We start from the raw sequence: 18,624 nt of genomic DNA, 5'->3' as shown, positions 1-18,624 counted from the left end.
TACCATCTACTGAGAATGACCAGGAATCATTCCTATTTTTACCCAGGCGCCCCAGGCCAGCCTCACCTAAGGCTAGCTAGGAGCACTCACGGGCTGATGGTGACAACAGATAGCAGTCATATTGTACCATCTGCCACCAGGGAGGGGAGAGGAGTGGATACTGCTCTTCACTGCTTCAGCATCGCATCTACCACCAGCATTCAGTAGACATAGGGTGACACTGAAAAAAGTCAAGAAACAATTTCTTTCCTTTTCTTTCACGTGGTGGGGGGAGGGAGTAAATTGACGAGCTATACCCTGAACCACGCTAGACAATGTGTTTGAACCTACAGGCACTGGGAGCTCAGCCAAGAATGCAAATAGTTTTCAGAGACTGCTGTGGACTGTGGGATAGCTGGAGTCCTCAGTACCCCCTCCCTCCCTCCATGAGCATTCATTTGATTCTTTGGCTTTCCGTTACGCTTGTCACGCAGCACCGTGTAGCTTGGAGATTTTTTTCAAACGCTTTGGCATTTCGTCTTCTGTAACGGAGCTCTGATAGAACAGATTTGTCTCCCCATACAGCGATCAGATCCAGTATCTCCTGTACGGTCCAAGCTGGAGCTCTTATTGGATTTGCGACTGCATCACCACCCGTGCTGATCAGAGCTCCACGCTGGGCAAACAGGAAATGAAATTCAAAAGTTCGCGGGGCTTTTCCTGTTTACCTGGCCACTGCATCCGAGTTCAGATTGCTGTCCAGAGCGGTCACAGTGGTGCACTGTGGGATACCACCCGGAGGCCAATACTGTCGATTTGCGGCCACACTAACCCTATTCAGATATGGTAATACCGATTTTAGCGCTACTTCTCTCGTTGGGGAGGAGTACAGAAACTGATTTAAAGAGCCCTTTATATCAATATAAAGGGCCTCGTAGTGTGGACGGGTGCAGCGTTAAATCGGTTTAATGCTGCTAAAATCGGTTTAAACGTGTAGTGTAGACCAGGCCTAAGTTAAATGCTTCAGCCCCGGGTGGTAGGGCTCTGGCTTCAGCTCTGCCACCTGAGGCTGAAATCAGACTCCTGAAAGGGGTACAGTAGTCTGGAAAGGTTGAGAACCAGTACTTTAAAGGGTGTTAAGTGAAAGGATTGTGAAATAATGCTATTTGCTTTCAGCAAGGCCAGATTTTTTACAACAGCATCTCAACACTGATTGTCAGCAAATAGGCAGATTTGATACTGATTTGTTGATGGTTTGGATTATTATTTTAGACACTATCTATAATGTTGTATAAAGCATTGTTGAAGCATACTAACTAGAGAGGGAGAGACTAGGTCTGGCTTCCATGTGTTTGCCATATCTGCTAACCTCTAAAGGACTCAGGACCAGACTTTCAAAGGTATTTGGGTGCCTAAAGATGCCGATGGGTGCCTAGTGGGATTTTCAAAAATACCTAAGTGCCAGTTAGGTGCCTAGGTTCTTTTTTATAACCCCACTAAGTGCCCATCTGCATCTTTAGGCTCCTAAATACCTTTCAGAAGCTGACCCTGAGTTTGCCCTGGTGTGGAATAGTCTGAAAAACCTCCAAGTCTTTCATAGCCTCATTTACCCTTCAAGTTCCATACTGCGAAAAACACAGCGAGGGCCCCAGGACCCATTCAATCATCTCTCACTTCTGGGACCTGGTGCTTCCCCAGTCGGGTGATCGGACAGCAAGTGTGAAAAATCCAGACTGGGGTGGGAGGGTAATAGGAGCCTGTTCAAGAAAAAGACCCCCAAATCAGGACTGTCCCTATAAAATCAGGACATCTGTTCACCCTATCCCCCAATGGGGTGCATTACCCCACCTTACACACTGTCTGCAGCTTCCATGAGGCGCCAGCCCCGACTGTGAACTTGGCTAATAAATCGCTGCACCCCACGGGAGACGTCCCTTTGCCCTTTCCTTTGCGGCGTCTGTTGAAGGGAAATCAAAGCGCATCCGCCCTCCCTGCCCCTTCCCCTGCCTACCCGCCAGTACCCCGCGCCCCTCAGGCCCCGCCAGCCGCGGGTGGTGCTGGGCGATCGGCGGCCGCGGGCAGGCCCGGGGCAGCAGCAGGGGGAGGCGCCCGCCCAGGCCCGGCGCGGAGAGGAAGGAGGAGCCCGCGGGGGGCCAGCGAGTCGGGGCGCGTAGCTGCGTCCGCGGGAGTGCGAGCGGGAGGCGGCGGCTGCGGCGCCGGGAGGGAGGTTAGGCCGCGGGGGACAGGCCCGGCTCAGGGAAGCGGAGGGGGCCGCCGGAGGCCCGGGGCCGCCATGCCGCTGCTCTTCCTGGAGCGCTTCCCCTGGCCCAGCCTGCGCACCTACACCGGGCTCAGCGCGCTGGGGCTGCTCGCCAGCGTCGTCAGCGCCTACCGCGCCCTCAGCCAGGGCCCCGCCGGCCACTCGGAGCCGCCGTCCGCCGCCGGGCCCCAGCCCCTGGACATCGCCTACTACCTGCTGTCTGACAGCCTCTGCGTCTGGGTGAGAGCGGGGCGGGAGTGGGGGGAGAGGGGCCCTGGGGGGGGGAGAGAGGGGCCCGAGGGCGGGAATGGGGGGACAGGGGCCCGGGGGCGGGCAGTGGGGCTGGGGGGGGGAAGAGAGGGGCCCGGGAGCGGGCAGTGGGGGGACAGAGGCCCTGGGGGGGGGGAAGAGAGGGACCTAGGGGCGGGAGTGGGGGGATAGAGGCCCTGGGTTGGGCAGCAGGGAGGAGAGAGGGGCCCTGGGGTGGGCAGTGGGGCTGGGGGGGCTGGGAGTGGGGGGGAGGGGCCCGGGGGGCTGGGAGTGGGTTTGGGGACATAGAGGGTCCTGTAGGACAGGTAGCAGGGCTGGAGGTTCTGGGGGGCGCTGAGGGGTGGGTAGCTGGGCTGGCGATGGCTAAGGATTCCCGAAGGAATGAGTGATGTTGTGGGGCTCGTTTTGCAGGAGGGTGACCTGTGGATCCCCCGGGGGTGTAATTGCCTTGCTGCCCCAGGGACCAGGCCCCAGAAATGCCTGGCTTGGCTTCCAGCTCCCTCTGGGGATAACAGGGTCCCCCAGACTTGGAGGAAATAGTTCCCTCTCCCCCAACAAGCAGGCTCTTGTGTAAATAGCACAGCCATGGTTCAAACATACCCTGCTGTAGTTCACTGGTCACTGGATTGAATCTGGACTAGGTCTGTAGTGACTGATAGCTGCGACTGTGTGTTGAGGCTGGTCATTGGTTTGTCTGACGTGAGTCTGATGGTCTGAGTCTGGTTTCGAAGGTCCAGTTGTAGAGGTTAGGCTCAGTCACTAAACAGAAGTCCTCTGTATCAGTTTCTGGGCCCCGTAGTGTATTTACACCAGGATTTAAACTGTCTGGGTCAGAAGAGATGTGTAAGAGGGTGTAAATTACATGTTAAGTAGGTGCACCTTTGCACTGGTAAACTTTAATGCATGCATTAGGGAAATTGTTCAAAATTTCTCACTGCTGTTAACACCGTTTTGGCTTCATCAGTGTTCACAATTTTGGGAGTCATAGAGTAGGCGGAGTGCTGGTTTGGGTCTAAACACTAATAGTCTGTCTGCTGTCAGCTTCCTGTGTTCCTAAAACAGGTGGACTTGAGCCAATGCTAGCAATGTTAAGAAACTTCTATACAGTATTGGGCTAGAGGCTGGAAGAAAACTTTCCTAGAATTTAGTCCCAATGTCTACATTCCAAAAATTGCTTCCCCGGTGAGCCTCCCTTGTTAGCTTCAGCAGAAAGGACAAAGAGTGTGAACACTCCACAGGAATTTAACTCACTTTGTCCTTAGAACTGGTCCCTCCAGGTCAGGGTTGAGTCAGACTGGGAGAAGCAATCGGGACACAGTGTTCATAGTCCATCTGTTCTGTTACTAAGCAGAGTTTTCTCTCTATGGCTGTCAATTTGGCAGATTTCAGTTTATAAATTAAAAAAGGAGTTAAAGTCAGTTAATCTTATGTTTTAATGTTAAAAACATACTTTGCTCTTTTGGCTTGGACCCAATTTTTAATTTGGGGCCCAGATCAAGAAATCAGGGTTTACTAGTCTTTACTGATCTTTTAAAGGATGTTGTATGTATTTTTTGGAGGTGGTTTTGCGTTCTCTCTCTCTCTCTTTCACACACACACTCACACACAGTGGTGATCCTCCAGGCTCTTCAATGGTTTTGCAAGACTCAGACTGTGTTAATTTACATGAAAGCGGTGTAAAACGAAACAGAAGTGAGATTGTACACTGTCTTTGTGGTCACTAAGATAGTAATATGTTAATTATGGCAGCATACCCATGTGTGTGTACCACAGTTTGTACTTGGATAAAGTATATGCTTTGTGCTCAATATAATATTTTAATGTCTTTCTCTTTTTACATGAAAATTATTTTTAAAGTAACCTGTTTAAAGGGATGTTGTCAGTTTAGGTATCTGGACACTAAAAAACAATAGTGTTTACTATGTCTGTGATGCTTTGGGATCAGCCAATGAGACAATTCAAAACATTAAACATGATACTCAGTAATAAATGTTCGTAAGAGAGAATTCTGCCTTTTGCCCAAAATTTTGAAAGTTGTAAAAACAAGATTTTGCACCTAAGGTGAGTAGAAATGTTTCCATAATCTTAAAAAGAAAAAGTCACCTGCAGTGTCAGAAACCAAAACATGCAGCATGAGAACCTGAAAATGGAAGTGACTATAAATGACAAAATTTATTATTATTATTTGTGTTACCATAGTACTTAGGAGCCCTAGTCATTGACCAGGACCCCACTGTGTGAGGTGCTGTACAAACAGAATAAAAAGACTATCCCTACTTCATTGATTTTCATTGTCCGTGCCTATTGATATTAAAAAAACCTTAATGAACATAAAGAGTGACTGGGTATATTAGATTTTTTAAATTCCTTTGTGTTTAATAATCCCAGGTGGTGTTGCCAATCTGTAGGTAAATTGCTTTACCATATATGATTTTTAAATTGACTATCGGTACATTTTCAAAAGTGCAAAAGACATTTAAAGGCTCTTGAGCCCCTTTAGAAAATGTAATTTAGGTTCCCAAGTTGGTTAGGTGCTTTGGAAAATTGTACAGTGTCCCTTTAAAGTGCTGTGTTATTGGAATGTATCCTCTCGTTATTTCTTTTCTCACTCCTTGTATCCTATATAGTTCAAAAGTTAATCAAAAGGATTGGTTGGCAAAAAAAATGAGAAACCAGTTTAAGCAATTCAGTATTTTCTACTCATTACGATTTTCATTGAAATAACTGTCAAGAGCTATAATCCCAGAGAGATTTAACTGGCGCAGTTCCAGAAAGTAGATAAGTTTTGTTTATTAGATTTTCAGGCCTGGTATGAATGATGTTACTGTGAACATGTTCAGACTTGTGTATTCTGACTTGTGTTCAGAAATTTAAATACCAAGGTGAGAGATTTAGAAAATTTCAGCACAGACCAACCTAGAGCCTAATTTTGCTTGATGTCTGTGTTATGCAAAGCATTAGCTATGACAGGTGTGTAGTTAGACTTGCATCTTGGCATCAGGCATAACCAAGCTTTTATGGCTTCTGTAAAAAAATTTTTTTAAACTAAAATATACATTTGTAATTTAGGAGGGAAACAACTTGATCATTTTAAAAATAATTCCTTGTAAAGGACCCTGTCAACTTAAATTTGGCCCCAAATTTAAAATTTGCTAGCATGTTTTTATCAACCCTGAGACTAACGGAAATATTTCACAATTAAAAAAAAGTTCAAATGAAAACAGTGTATTTTAAACAAATAAGTATTCTCCTGTGTGTTTGGGTGGCAAATATTCCAAAATTAAGAACTTGGAAATGACACTGACTATAAGCAAAAGGGAAACCGACTTTATTGATTTTTATTGTCTGGGCTGAGAGAAAAGCAAAAAGTCAGAGCATAAAGAGTGAAAAGTAAATGGATTTTAAAAATGATAACTTTGAATAATCTATTAAAGTGTTTATAGTAAGATAAATTTGTTTGCCGCATATATGATTTTTAAACTGACAGTGTCCCTTTTAAGTGCTAAGTATCAGATGGGTAGCCGTGTTACTCTGTATCCACAAAAACAAGGAGGAGTCTGGTGGCACCTTAAAGACTAACAAATTTATTTGGACATAAGCTTTCATGGGTAAAAAAACCCCACTTCATCAATTATTGGGAGTGGACCATATCCACCCTGACTAAATTGGCCTTCATCATTGGTTCTCCACTTGTAAGGTAACTCCCTTCTCTTCGTGTGCCAATATGTATTTATGCCTTTATTTGTAATTTTCACTCCATGCATCTGAAGAAGTGGCTTTTTTACCCACAAAAGCTTATGCCCAAATAAATCTGTTAGTCTTTAAGGTGCCACCAGGCTCCTCGTTGCCTTTTAAGTACTATATTTTTAAAAAATTAAAGTTTAGGAACTTTATTCTAGAAAATATCCACAATAATTTGTACTAACTACTGAATCTGATGCAGTTTTAAAAGTTTTTTATATGTTAAACTGGTTCAGTTAAATGATGATTGCTAATCTAAACTAGGCTCTTAGATTAAAAAATGGTTTGAACAACTCATTAGTCATTTCTGAATGCCACTGACCTGGTGATGTGGGGCATCATAAATCAGCTGCTGCTAAAACTTAAAGCCAGTGGAAACCAGAAAGTAAAATTTACTGGGAACAAAAGTGAATTTGACTGATCAGTTTTTATTGTCTAAGCTGAGATGGATAAAATAAGTAAACTAAATAAATAGTGAAAAGAAAATCAAATTCTGACATTATTTCATTTTTAATAATGTAAGATATTAACGATAACTTGTGTAAAGAAATCAGTTTCCTTGCAAATTTAGGTGTGGTAGCTTGGTTACCTGTATAATGATGCTGTTGCTCTTAATGACGCAGATCAATGTTTCCACAAACGAAGTGGTAATGACATGAATTCTACTGTATGGTGCCTAGAAGTTAGGCTTTAGGAAGGGTCATACTTTACAGGCTGCCTGAAACAACTACTGTACTGCACAATAACAAGGAGGTGAGATATAGTGCTCTCTTTTATGAACAGGACTAAAATATGTTTAATTTTTTTGTAGGTACTGGTGAATACTGCCTGCTGTTTCCTGATGTTGATTGCTAAACTAATCCAGTGTGCAGTGTTTGGTCCTCTTCGTGTTAGTGAGAAGCAGGTAAGTAAAACATATGAGGTTTCTAGACTAATTGCATTGCTCTCAGATACTTGTTTTCTTAATCTGTCTCTTATTTATCTTCACGTGGTATTTTTTTTTTTTTTTTTTGGTAGGGGAATGATTTTAATATCCCATCTGGGAATATTGAGAGTTGCACAGACTAACATTCAGTACCCTAACAGATGCAAATGATACAAATTTAAAGATACAAATGTAGCTCTTATGATTTGCAATCATTTTTTTAAAAATAAGATTAATTTTGCTCATCTTTCTATCAAAATTGCTTCCCTTTTTAACCCCAAGCCTAGATGATGATCTGTCCATGATTTAGAGAGATCTCCTTTTGATATTTTGAAAATGCACATTCAATAACATTTATGGAAGTTTAAAATAAACCAAGAAGCCCTTTGCAGTTCTCGTATGGGTAAACTACTCAGTTCATATATAAGCATCCATAAATCTTCTGGCTTGTTTCTGAAGAGGAACTTCAATTTTGGTGAAGTGCTATTTTATTTTAAAAGGACACCTGTCAACTAGGAAATTAAACTTCCATCAGAAATTTTGTTCCTGTACTTACAAGTGCTCTTAATTTTAAAGGAAATTAGAGGAAAACAGTTCTCTATTTTTGATTTTAGTTTACTTTGTGCACTTTTTTACATAGTCAAATTCGCTGTTTTAGTACTGGTCAGCTACAACTCTTTTCTCATTCTCTGTCATGATGACATAACTCTCATGCACCTTCAACCTCTGCAAGAAGAGGATGTTTCCCATCAGTGGCAGTTGGCAGACACGTGGACAGAGAGGGCAGGAGAGCTGAGCCCAAACCCATTTGTTACTGGCCCTAGGCTTGCCCCTCTTCTAAACATCAGCAAGGAAGCAGGAAAAACATTTTTAAAGGATTTGTAAAAAGATTTCAGGACATACTATTTAAAAGCTGTTCTGTCAGAAAATGGAGTTATTTTGAAAATTAATTTTCAAAAATCAAGTTGACTGTGTCCCTTCAAAATATGTTCATTCTCTCTCTCTCTCTCTCTCTCTATATATATACACACATGCAGTCATTGAAAAAAATTAAGCCATAGAAGTTTTAATGTAACAGGCATGCAGTGCAAATGGGGCACTATTATTTACTTGTTCATAGATCTCTTGCAATCTATCATATTGGTGATTCACAAATCTAAAGACCTCTGAATGCAGTGCCTATGCTTTAAAAGTGAGGCACTCTCCCAGGACTTCCTGCTAGATTTTTTTCAGTTGTCCATGGTGACCATATGGACATGGAATTCAAAGCAGTGTCAGTGCTAGTTTCTAGTGTGTTCGCTGTCCCTTTAAAAATTGAAATGTACTTTGATAGCTTCCTTTGAAAGACAGGCTATATATGTTGGTCGGTCAAAAATGTGATCACCCTGAAGGAATTATTAGCCTGTTCTAGCTGTCTTGCTGCTGATTTGATTGTGTTTTTACAAAGAGAATTGATATATTTTTTTTCTATAAAGCCTTCCTATGCCTTGCAAATTGTACACTGGCTTTTATCCTGCAGTAACTAACCAGTGTACTGTCTTTCTTTCTGATTGCATGTGTGTGGGAACACTTTTCCTGTCTCACTGTTGCTCATCTCCTCCCTTTTTGTGTGTAGCCATTATGTTGGAGACCAAGTATCTTATACATTGAGTGTTTTTAGAGGGTTAGATTTTTGTGACTTTCTCTTAATTTCCTACAGTGGCTGAAGAAAGGTTTAATATGTATATACCATCAATCCAGAAATGAAAATGGCAATATTGGTAGCCTCGCAGCCACATTGCTATGATACTGAGGATCCAGTTGAGATCAAGGCCCCATTGTGTTAAGCACTGTACAAATACATAGTAAAAAAACCTTTATCTATAATGCTGCACTGTCTTGTTGCAGTGGTACAAAAGAAACATCATTTAGTCAATACACCTTAAGAGAAAGGGGTGTCTAGTGGAGGCTAGGTAGATGACAGGCAGCATGTATAAAAATGGATGATTTAAAATAATCAAAAATAACCTATGTTAAGGCCTAAATTTACTATAATCTAGTTAAATCACTTAAAATAATTTAAAAAAATAAATTAGAACATGTTTGTCACCAAGTTTTAAAGAAAGTCAAACCTTTGGTGGGAGTGACTGGCTAAAAGCCTGGAACCAAAGTTTGTTGACATGCTAAATCAGCTTTTGACTGACAGCAGTAGCCTCTTTTGCAGGTGCAGAGAGAATATTTTCTTCAGTTCAGCGTATTCAAGTTCAGTTCAGTGACAGGTTCATTCAAGTTAAGAAATCAGTTCGGAACTGGAAACACAGGAAAGCTTGTTTTCTTCTTCCAATCTGTGAACAAAAATTAGGTGTGAGAGGATGAGATCTACCGGTTCTAAAATCTTGAAGGGCATGGTGACCAGAAACAATCAGTTCAGTTTGCTAATTAAAGATAAATAGTTTGCAAAGAGAGAGAAGCTGTTTAATAAATCAGTTTTAGATGCGAAACAAGTTTTGATAAACTTGTTTCTTAGGTATCCATCCATCACAGTTAAGGTAGTTTTATTTAATTTAAAAAATGTTGTTTTTGTGCATTTTTAATGGTATTTGACTTTCCATCCAAATAGAGCTTGACACAAATCCCAAGTTTAAAAAAAAAATCACAATTTTCTAACATAATTTAAAAATTCACATTTATCCAGATAGTTAATTTTTGTGTTAAGTAATTTAATTGCTTAAATTAATGTTTTTATAGTGTATCCTCCTGGTTAGCAAAAAGAAGCACCAAATTTAGTGTAAAGGCTGTATTTGTTTGCAAATAAGCATGTTTTAATGGCTACCAGCCAATGGGAATCAGCCTTCTTTAGAAAAATAACTAAAAAGTACAAATGCAAATCATGATTAAAGTTGGTGATTTAAATCCATCCACCTTGATGGCAGGAATTTCTAATATTTCTCATTTTTGTCTTATTCATATCTGTTGTTTTAAAAATAATACAAGATATCCCCATCTAGCTGTCTGAATAGCTGGACTATCACATTTTCATACATTTCCTTCATCTTCCCTCCTGCCTATTATCTGTTCCACTGATCTTTTGCTTCTTAGCTCAACTGAGACCATAAGCTCCCTGGAGCAGGGACTGTCCTTTTACTCTCTCCAATATCTAGCACAGTGGAACTTGTAAGTACTGTCCGAAAGCATGTTGTGATTGTCAGATGAAGAAGCTGCATATGTGCAAATTATTGTAGGAGTATTTTTATTAATGAAGTAGCTGGGGTGGATAATTTTGTATTTGAGCTTTGTATAACTACTTTGATTACCTACAGAAATAAATGTCTTCCTTTTTAGCATCTCAAGGACAAATTCTGGAATTTCATCTTCTACAAATTTATCTTTATTTTTGGTGTGCTGAATGTTCAGACAGTGGAAGAGGTGGTCATGTGGTGCCTCTGGTTCTCTGGGCTTGTGTTTCTCCACCTTATGGTTCAGCTCTGCAAGGATCGATTTGAATATGTAAGTTTTTCGTAGTGCCTGTGTGTTGGGAGATGTGAGTTCTGCTCCCAGTGCCAGCACCGATTCACTGTGTGGCCTTGGTTGTGTCGCTTAGGGCTTGATTTTTCAGAGATGTTGAGCACTCATGTCTCCTATTGACTTCAAACTCAGCTGTGAATCCTCAGCACCTTTGAAAAGCAGGTCCTTAACCTCCCTGCTACAGTTCTCCCATCTTAAATGATCATCCCATGTTAAATGATATTTATCCTTTTTCATAAAATGCTGGAAGATCCTCAGATGCAAAGCTCCAAGTGTTCTTGCCTTGCCTAGAATTACTGCTATAAATATCCTTTTTAAAAAAAAGTGTCCTCCTCAAATTGCCTTAGCTAAGAATTCTAGAAAATCACCCTTAGTTTGATGCCCAGTTGGGTAGTTTTCTGAGGATAGTTTGAATTTTTTTTGATCTCTCAAAGTAAAATGACAAAGAATAGAGCAAAAGGAATTGAATTTCATTGCGTGTTTATAGTTTCTGTGCAGTTTTCATGCTTTGAAATAGTTATGATCATTGTGCCTCTATCAAGAACTGATGGCACACAATGCATCTTTATATGTACTGTATATTTTAAGCTGTATCCCAAGCGATATCTGTATTAGAGAGTTAAATAGTGAGTCACAGACGGGGAGAGTAGTGAATAGGCTCAGGCGAGGAGGAAAGACAGTCATCATCTGGGAAGTGAAATGAGATGGAGAATTGCAGAGAGGCCGTACCAGGTAGCTGGAGCTGTAGAGGACATGGCTTTTGCACCAATAGCAATGAGACTATGGAGAACTAAGATGGTTCTAAACAAGGATGGGGAGCAGAGTAGTGAGAAACAATGCCTAAAGGTTAAGTTATTGGAGTGCACATTTGATAAGGGTCTTGAAAGGAATAAAGTATCAGTTCAGTTTTAGTTAAATAAACAAATTGACCCTTACGGAAACAGTTGTAATCTGATCCCTCTTGTTGGGCCAGGTCTGTTTATTATGCTCGACATATGAACAGAGATATAATGTAGATTACAAAATTAAAAGCTTTCACATGGTAGTGGGTGTGCCACAATATAAGTTACCTGACGAGCACTTTAATTCTCTTTTTTATGGACTATTATTGAGATTAGAAAAATCAGCTTTGTACTTTGAGTAATTGTAGACACTTAAGTATCTATAAGGTATGTGCTGCTTTCTTTGCTTCAGTGTCATTAAATAAAAGCCTGAGCCAGACTGAATTCTCTGGTTTACCCCAAACTCTATATTTTAAGGCCTCTTGTATTCCCCAGTTTTTTCCCGTTTCACCACCCAGGAAGGGTTGCCTTTCCAGCAGTTTGATAGTGGCCTTAAGTGAAATGAGATTGAGTGAGGTGGAATAACTGTAAACCAGAGATCAAGAGGAAGGTTATCTAGCAGTTCTTGGTGTACTGAAGTTATCTTCTAGAAGGCTAAGAGAGAGTGGACTGTAAATGTAGAAATGCTTATTGCATTTGAGTGACAGTTCTTAAGAAGGGAGCTCTGGTACTGGGACTTTCTTGTTGAAGGAAAACATTAAAGTCTGGATTATAACATGTTTCTTGATAAATGTGTGACTACGAAGCTGACTCCAACTCAAATGGGGAAAGAAGAATGAATTTAGCAACTGAATGCATGAAATATGTGAGCCAACTTAATAATTAACCAAACACCCCAGACTCAGAGTTTCGTCCTTAAATTAAGATGACTTTATTTTTGGTATAATCTATAAGCAAAGCATATCAGAATTTTCAGTTAAAATTATGTGTAATCTTAAATAATATAAAGGAAATATTTTTCAGTCTTCTGATCAAAAGGTGAGCATGGTCTATCAATACCTGGATGGAGAGAGATTTCTGATGGGTCTTTAATCTAGGGGAAAAAGGCATAACAAGATCCAGCGTTGGAAGTTGGAGTTAGACAAATTCAAACTAGAAATAAGGCACAATTTTTTTAACAGCAAGGGTAACTAATCGTTGGAACAACTTACCTGTGGAAGTAGTGTATTCTCCATCCCTTGACATCTTTAAATCAAGAATAGATGTCTTTCTAAAACATACCCTCCAGTAGGGTTGCCAACTTCCTATTCGCACAAAACCGAACACCCTATCCCCGCCCCTTTCCCGAGGTCCCGCCCCCACTCACTGCATTCCCCTTCCTTTGCTGGTTCACTCTCTCCCCTCACTCACTTTCACTGGGCTAGGGTAGGGGGCTGGGGTTCAGGAGGGGGTGAGGGCTCTAACTGGGAGTGCAGGCTCTGTTGTGGGACCAGAAATGAGGGGTTCAGGGTGTGGGAGGGGACTTGAGGCTGGGGCAGGGAGTTTGGTGTGGGAGGGATTGAGGGCTCCAGCAGGGGGTGTGGGCTCTGGGGTGGAGCTTGGGATGAGGGGTTTGAGGTGCAGGAAGAGGCTCCAGGCTGGGCAGTGGCGCTGAGGGATTTGGATATAGGAGCGGGCTGTGGGTTGAGGCAGGGGGTTGTGGTGCAGGAGGGGGTGAGGGCTCTGGGTTGGGACCAGGGATGAGGGGTTCAGGGTGTGGAAAGGGGTTCTGGGCTGGGGCAGGGGGTTGGGGTTCAGGGGGGCTGAGGGCTCTGGGGTGGGGCCAGAGATGAGGGCTTTGGGGTGGAGGAGGGTGCTCAGGGTTTGGGGGGGCAGGCTCAGGGCTGGGGCAGGGGTTGGGGTTCGGGGTTGGGGCATGGGCTTACCTCGGGTGGCTCCCAGTCAGCGGCGCAGCAGGGCTAAGGCAGGCTCCCTGCCTGTCCTGGCTCTACGCTGTGCGCACCCGAGAAACCATCAGCAACTCCAGGTCCTAGGCAGGGGGACCATGAGGCTACACGCACTGCTTTCACTCGCAGGCACCACCTCTGCCCCCAGCTCTGAGTGCGGAGCCGGTGCTTGGGGCAGGAGCAGTGTGCAGAGCCCTGTGCGCGCCTCCTCCCCCCCCCCCGCGCTTAAGAGCCAGAACTGCAGCTGGCCACTTCCAGAGCGCAGCGCGGTGCCAGCCAGGACAGGTAGGGGCTAGCCTGCCTTAGCATCGCAGCACCGCTGACCAGACTTTTAACGGTCCAGTCGGCAGTACTGACCAAAGCCACCAGGGTCCCTTTTTGATTGGGTGTTCTGGTGGAAAAGCAGACACCTGGTCACCCTACCCTGCAGCTCAAACAGAAGTTATGGGCTTGATGCAGAAATTGCTGGGTGAGGTTCTGCGGCCTAAGTTATGCAGGAGGTCACTCTAGACAGTGGTCCCTTCTGGCTTTAAAATCTGTGAATATAAATGAAAGCTAGAGTCACAAGGCCTTAGGGAGTGTATGTGTGCATTCTGTTTTTTTCTTTCTCCCTGCCCTCCTAGCTGCTTGGGTTAGCTGGTTGAGGTTGCGACACTGGTTAGGTAGTAATTAGGTTCAATTGAATATGTGGTGGGTGAAGGCAATAGGGAGAGGACCAGTTTGTTAACACTGTTTTGTATTTATATGTTTTAGCTTTCCTTCTCTCCCACCACCCCAATGAGCAGCCACGTCAGAGTCCTGACTCTGCTGATTGCCATGTTACTCTCCTGTTTTGGTCTAGCAGTTATCTGTGGTGTTGTCGGCTATATGCATGGAATGCACACTCTAGCTTTCATGGCAGCAGAGGTGAGACTTACTTTATATGCAAGCTGATTTGCACTTTGTTTTTCCTCTTATCTTTGGTTTATTTGGGGGCTTCAGCAGTTTGCTTTTTGAATGTCTCCAGACAGAAAGAATTAAAATAAATACTGTACTATTGCAAAGCAGCCACCAGATCTGTGTTTATCCTGGTGTTAAACTTAGGACTGCAGATCATCTTTGCTTGACGAGGCAATAGCTATAATAAATCCATACAATGCTGCCTGCTTTCGGCACAGCTGAAATCAAGACGTCTGTATATGAGAAAAACCGATGAGCATGCTTCATGAGAAATACAGGAAGAATTAGGTGAAGTGTCTGTTAGAATATATTTATTTTTCCTGTTCAGTATGGACTAGAATAGTTATCTAAATCAATTTCTCCAATGTAGTACAGTTTGAACCTCTGTAGTCCAGCACCCTTGGGACCTGACCAGTGCCAAATCAGAGAATTTGCTGAACTACAGGAGGTCAGTACAGAGTACCAGTGGGTCTCCATAGGGGCAGGAAGTAAGGGTGTGGGGGGTGCTGCAGCACCCCAGGCTTTGTGCCTAGTGTGGCTCCCCGCCCAGGGGCCCTGCTGCCACCTGGGTTCCTGGCCACCAGCCCTGCACCAGTTTGTAAGCACAGGGCTGCCAGCGCGTGAGAGGCACTGGGTGAGGAGGGCAAAGGAGGGAGCTTGGTGCCAGTGGATGCTCTGCACCCACTGTTTTTTCCTTGTGGGTGCTCCAGCCCAGGGGCACCCACAGAGTCGGCGCCTATGTCACAGAGTGTCAGACCAGGGAGTGCCAGATTAGAGAGGTTCAACCTGTATTTCTCCATTTATTCTTTACTTATTAGGGGTGGAACAAGTATATATTTTCCTTAGTTCATGTACCACATAGTGGTTATCTGGACCATCTTAATGTTAAATCAGTCCAAACTGTTAAGTAGGAGGATCTAGTACTGTCAGACACAATGGAGCGAGGAAACAATTGGGGACTTCTAGGGGATGGTTGGAGACACCTAGTTAGAGCAGAGGCGCCTGCTGCAGGGCTGTGGGCATTTCAATATGTGGCACTTGTATTTAAGTTTCAGCTAAGATTGACCTGAACACAGAAATGAGCCAGACGGCGTGTAGAGTGAAACGAAACTGAAGATTTGTTTCTGATAGCTGAGCTCTTTCTAACATTGCCTCTCTCATTCTAATAGGCACCTCAACTGATTCTTCCTCTTTCGCACGAAGCACGCTCATTAGTTTTTCTCATACACAGATGTATTGATTTCAATTTGCCAAAAGTAGGCAGCATGGAAAGGATTTATCATAGCTACCACCTCTTAAAGCAAAGATGATTTACAGCCCTAAGTTTAACACTGAGATAAACACAGATGTATCTGTCTCATACCAATGTATTTTTAAAAACAAGTTCTGAAAAATCAGATGTGTCAAGTGAATTGATATAGCTCTTAGGTGTCTGATTAACAAACCAGGGGCACTGTCCTGCCAGCACTTACTTGCGTGAGTAGAGTGTTTGATTTCAGTGGGCCCATACTCATGTGAGTGAAATTACCAATGTGAGTCTGCAAGTTGAGCCTCAGGAGATACACTCGTGTTCTTTTCTGTATGTCTCCTAACATTGACCTCCGGTGATGATCCTTGAACTTAAAGGAAAAAGTAGCGAAACTGCAGTGAAAGGCTTTTGAAATGTTTTCCGCTAACAGCCCATCTGATGCTCTTTAAAATGGACACTGCCAACTATATTGCATTTGAGTATATGTAATTATATTGGATTTTTAAAAGTACCCTATTAGTCTATTTCCTGACTTTGCAAACATTGATTTAGCTTTATTCCCCTGTGTTTTCAGTAGAGTGATGTGAATGTGATTCTCAGGTTTTAGCCAGGCTTCTTCCTTCTCTTTGTGTTGCCTAGTCCCTCCTCTTCTCAGGAGGATGACAGAGTTGAGTTTTGGGAGGGATGTGAATGCGGTAAGGGAAGTAGGTTGTGTTCTGAAGGGGCCTGGCAAGTATAGGTCAGTGTTTTGCACATTGGCCTGCTAAACCCAGGGTTGTGAGTTCAATCCTTGAGGGGGCCCTTTAGGGATCTGAGGCAAAAATCTGAGGATTGGTCCCGCTTTGAGCAGGGGGCTGGACTAGATGACCTCTTGAGGTCCCTTCCAACCCTGGTGTTCTATGATCTATAAAAGGCAATATGTTGCTTCTGAATAAACATTTAAAATACTAAAGTGCAATGGTCCAGATACACAACCAAGCATATCCTGTGAAATGAGTCCATTTTTCCCCATGACTTTTCTTTTTCTTCAGTTAAAGGAAATTTAATTTTAAAAAAATTACATAAATGCAACACAGGGTTGAAATTTTAAAAGTATGAAAGACAGGACATTCAGGTGTGGTTCGGACAGCAACCGTAGTTTGGTCATATTGAAAGTGAATAGTAAAACATTCAAGTTAACACCCTGTCTCTGATACATTTGGAATACATTTCTAGGATTATTTTTTTTACAATAATACAACCATTTTTCTGACTGAAATCTTCATATTTTATGATCAGCAAATCATCCAAGCAACATATACAGGTCAGACTACAAGCAAGTAATGTCAGCAAATTGCTCGGTATTGTCTTATGTTCTAATCAGGACCTATCTTTCATAAAAAAGTTAAGTCAGCCACACAATCTGCTCCTGTCACATACATGACAATTAAACCTTCTTACGTTGCTGATGCAATCATATACCAAACTACAGAAACAGAAAAGTTACTGTACTTTGTTCTCAAGAGGTCTTCTAGTTACAGGGAAAATTTCTGAGCAAGCCAATGAGCAAAAGTAAATATAAAACACAAATTAAATCCCTGCGGTGAAACAGAATGATTATAAGATCTGCTGGATGGATAAACTGTTGAGCACAGATTTATGTCAAAGCCAGGACATGGCATGAAGTACCTGATAAGGAAAACATCTGTCAAGGGAAAACCCAAAGAGTTTAGGCCCTATATTTTAGCTACTGTAAGAATTGTAATACGGTGGGCTGTGTACTGGAGTCTAAATATCTTGTTTTAATTCACTACTTTGTTGTAAAGATATTTGTACTCTTTGGTGCTCAGGCAGCAAGGACAGCAAAATTAATCCAATTGGCCAATTGAGAGTAGGGTGAAGTGATCCATGTATTGTACGTAGAATCCATAAACACACACTGATCTTCAGGATGAGAGAGGCTACACTGAAAACAAAATATTATATAATTGGTTAATGCAAATCTGTGATTGAAATTTTAAATGTAGAAAAGGACATTTACATTCCCCTGGCAGCTGTAACAGCCCAAAACAAAATATACTCCCCGTACTTCTACCTCTGGGAAAAGGATGAAAGAACGAATACATTAGTTATGTTGCTTAATGCACTACTGGAAGGCACTCAGATTCTACAATGAGGAGTGTGGTACAAGATGTAATTCTATGCAGGTTCTTGTATCTACTATTACATAACACTAGAGACAGAGATTATTCCTGCAGTGATTATGTCCACCTCAAACAAAAGGAATGAAAATGACTTAGAGGTGCTTTCTTAGTCCCACTTAATACTTCTAGCTACTAATAAGCATCAGTGTGTTTCCTTGAGCTTCACACTTCGTTCCTGCCCACAGTGGGATGAGAACTGTGCTATGTATGGCGCAAGGGAGCTAGTAAAGTTCTGATCCCAGCATAGACAGGCCTTTAGAACATTAAGGTTTAAGGAGGCAGCACGGTCTATAAGACGGAGCGAAGAGTTGGGAGTCAGGAGTCCTCGGTTCTATTCCTGGCTCTACCACTGGTTCACTGTGACCCTTGTCTAGTTGCTTCCACTCCCTGCCTCAGTAGCCCTATCTGTAAAACAGGGAGGAATTATATTAATGATTGATTTTTTTTTCTCCTTACAGTCTCTACTTGTGACAGTGAGAACTGCTCATGTGATTTTACGGTAAGTAGCATATGTTTTAGGTGATACCCATGCCAAGATGTTGGTGCAGGTAGGTGCTTCCCTTCGAAGGTGGTGCTTAGTTATTTTGTTTGTTTGCAAATGGGACTTTTTGAGAGGGACAGAGATTATTTATTGTAGATCATATTTTTCAGTAATACAGTAGTGAGCATACAACTAAGGAAGTTATTAATAATGGTGTATCTGAAGCATGGACTCAAATATAACCACACAAGGCTTAAAGTAGGCTGAGATATCCCAAGACCAAGGGCTAAATTCTGATTGCCTTGCTTATCATGAATAGTGCTGTTGAAATCATAGAGTTTAATTAGTCAGGTGAATAAGAAAGA

The 18,624-nt window shown here is 42.5% G+C and overlaps 1 protein-coding gene across 2 annotated transcripts in view; it reads left to right on the top strand.

The window, feature by feature from the left end:
• The first annotated feature begins 2,137 nt into the window (after positions 1–2,137).
• Positions 2,138–18,624, top strand: part of AMFR (autocrine motility factor receptor) — a 38,882-nt gene continuing 22,395 nt past the window's right edge. The window contains exons 1-5 of one of the 2 annotated variants that reach the window (XM_050922777.1): positions 2,138–2,479; positions 7,062–7,154; positions 10,497–10,661; positions 14,161–14,313; positions 18,237–18,277. In XM_050922777.1, the coding sequence (XP_050778734.1) occupies positions 2,273–2,479; positions 7,062–7,154; positions 10,497–10,661; positions 14,161–14,313; positions 18,237–18,277 (659 nt within the window). In that variant the 5' untranslated portion in view covers positions 2,138–2,272. The remainder of the gene's footprint in view (positions 2,480–7,061; positions 7,155–10,496; positions 10,662–14,160; positions 14,314–18,236; positions 18,278–18,624) is intronic. The other variant, XM_050922776.1, reaches the window with a different exon arrangement.

Source organism: Gopherus flavomarginatus, chromosome 14 (genome assembly GCF_025201925.1).
Source record: "Gopherus flavomarginatus isolate rGopFla2 chromosome 14, rGopFla2.mat.asm, whole genome shotgun sequence".
NCBI classification, from domain to species: Eukaryota; Metazoa; Chordata; order Testudines; family Testudinidae; genus Gopherus; species Gopherus flavomarginatus.
The sequence above is the reverse complement of the archived record's forward strand: the minus strand, read 5'-3'. Positions and strand labels throughout refer to the sequence as shown.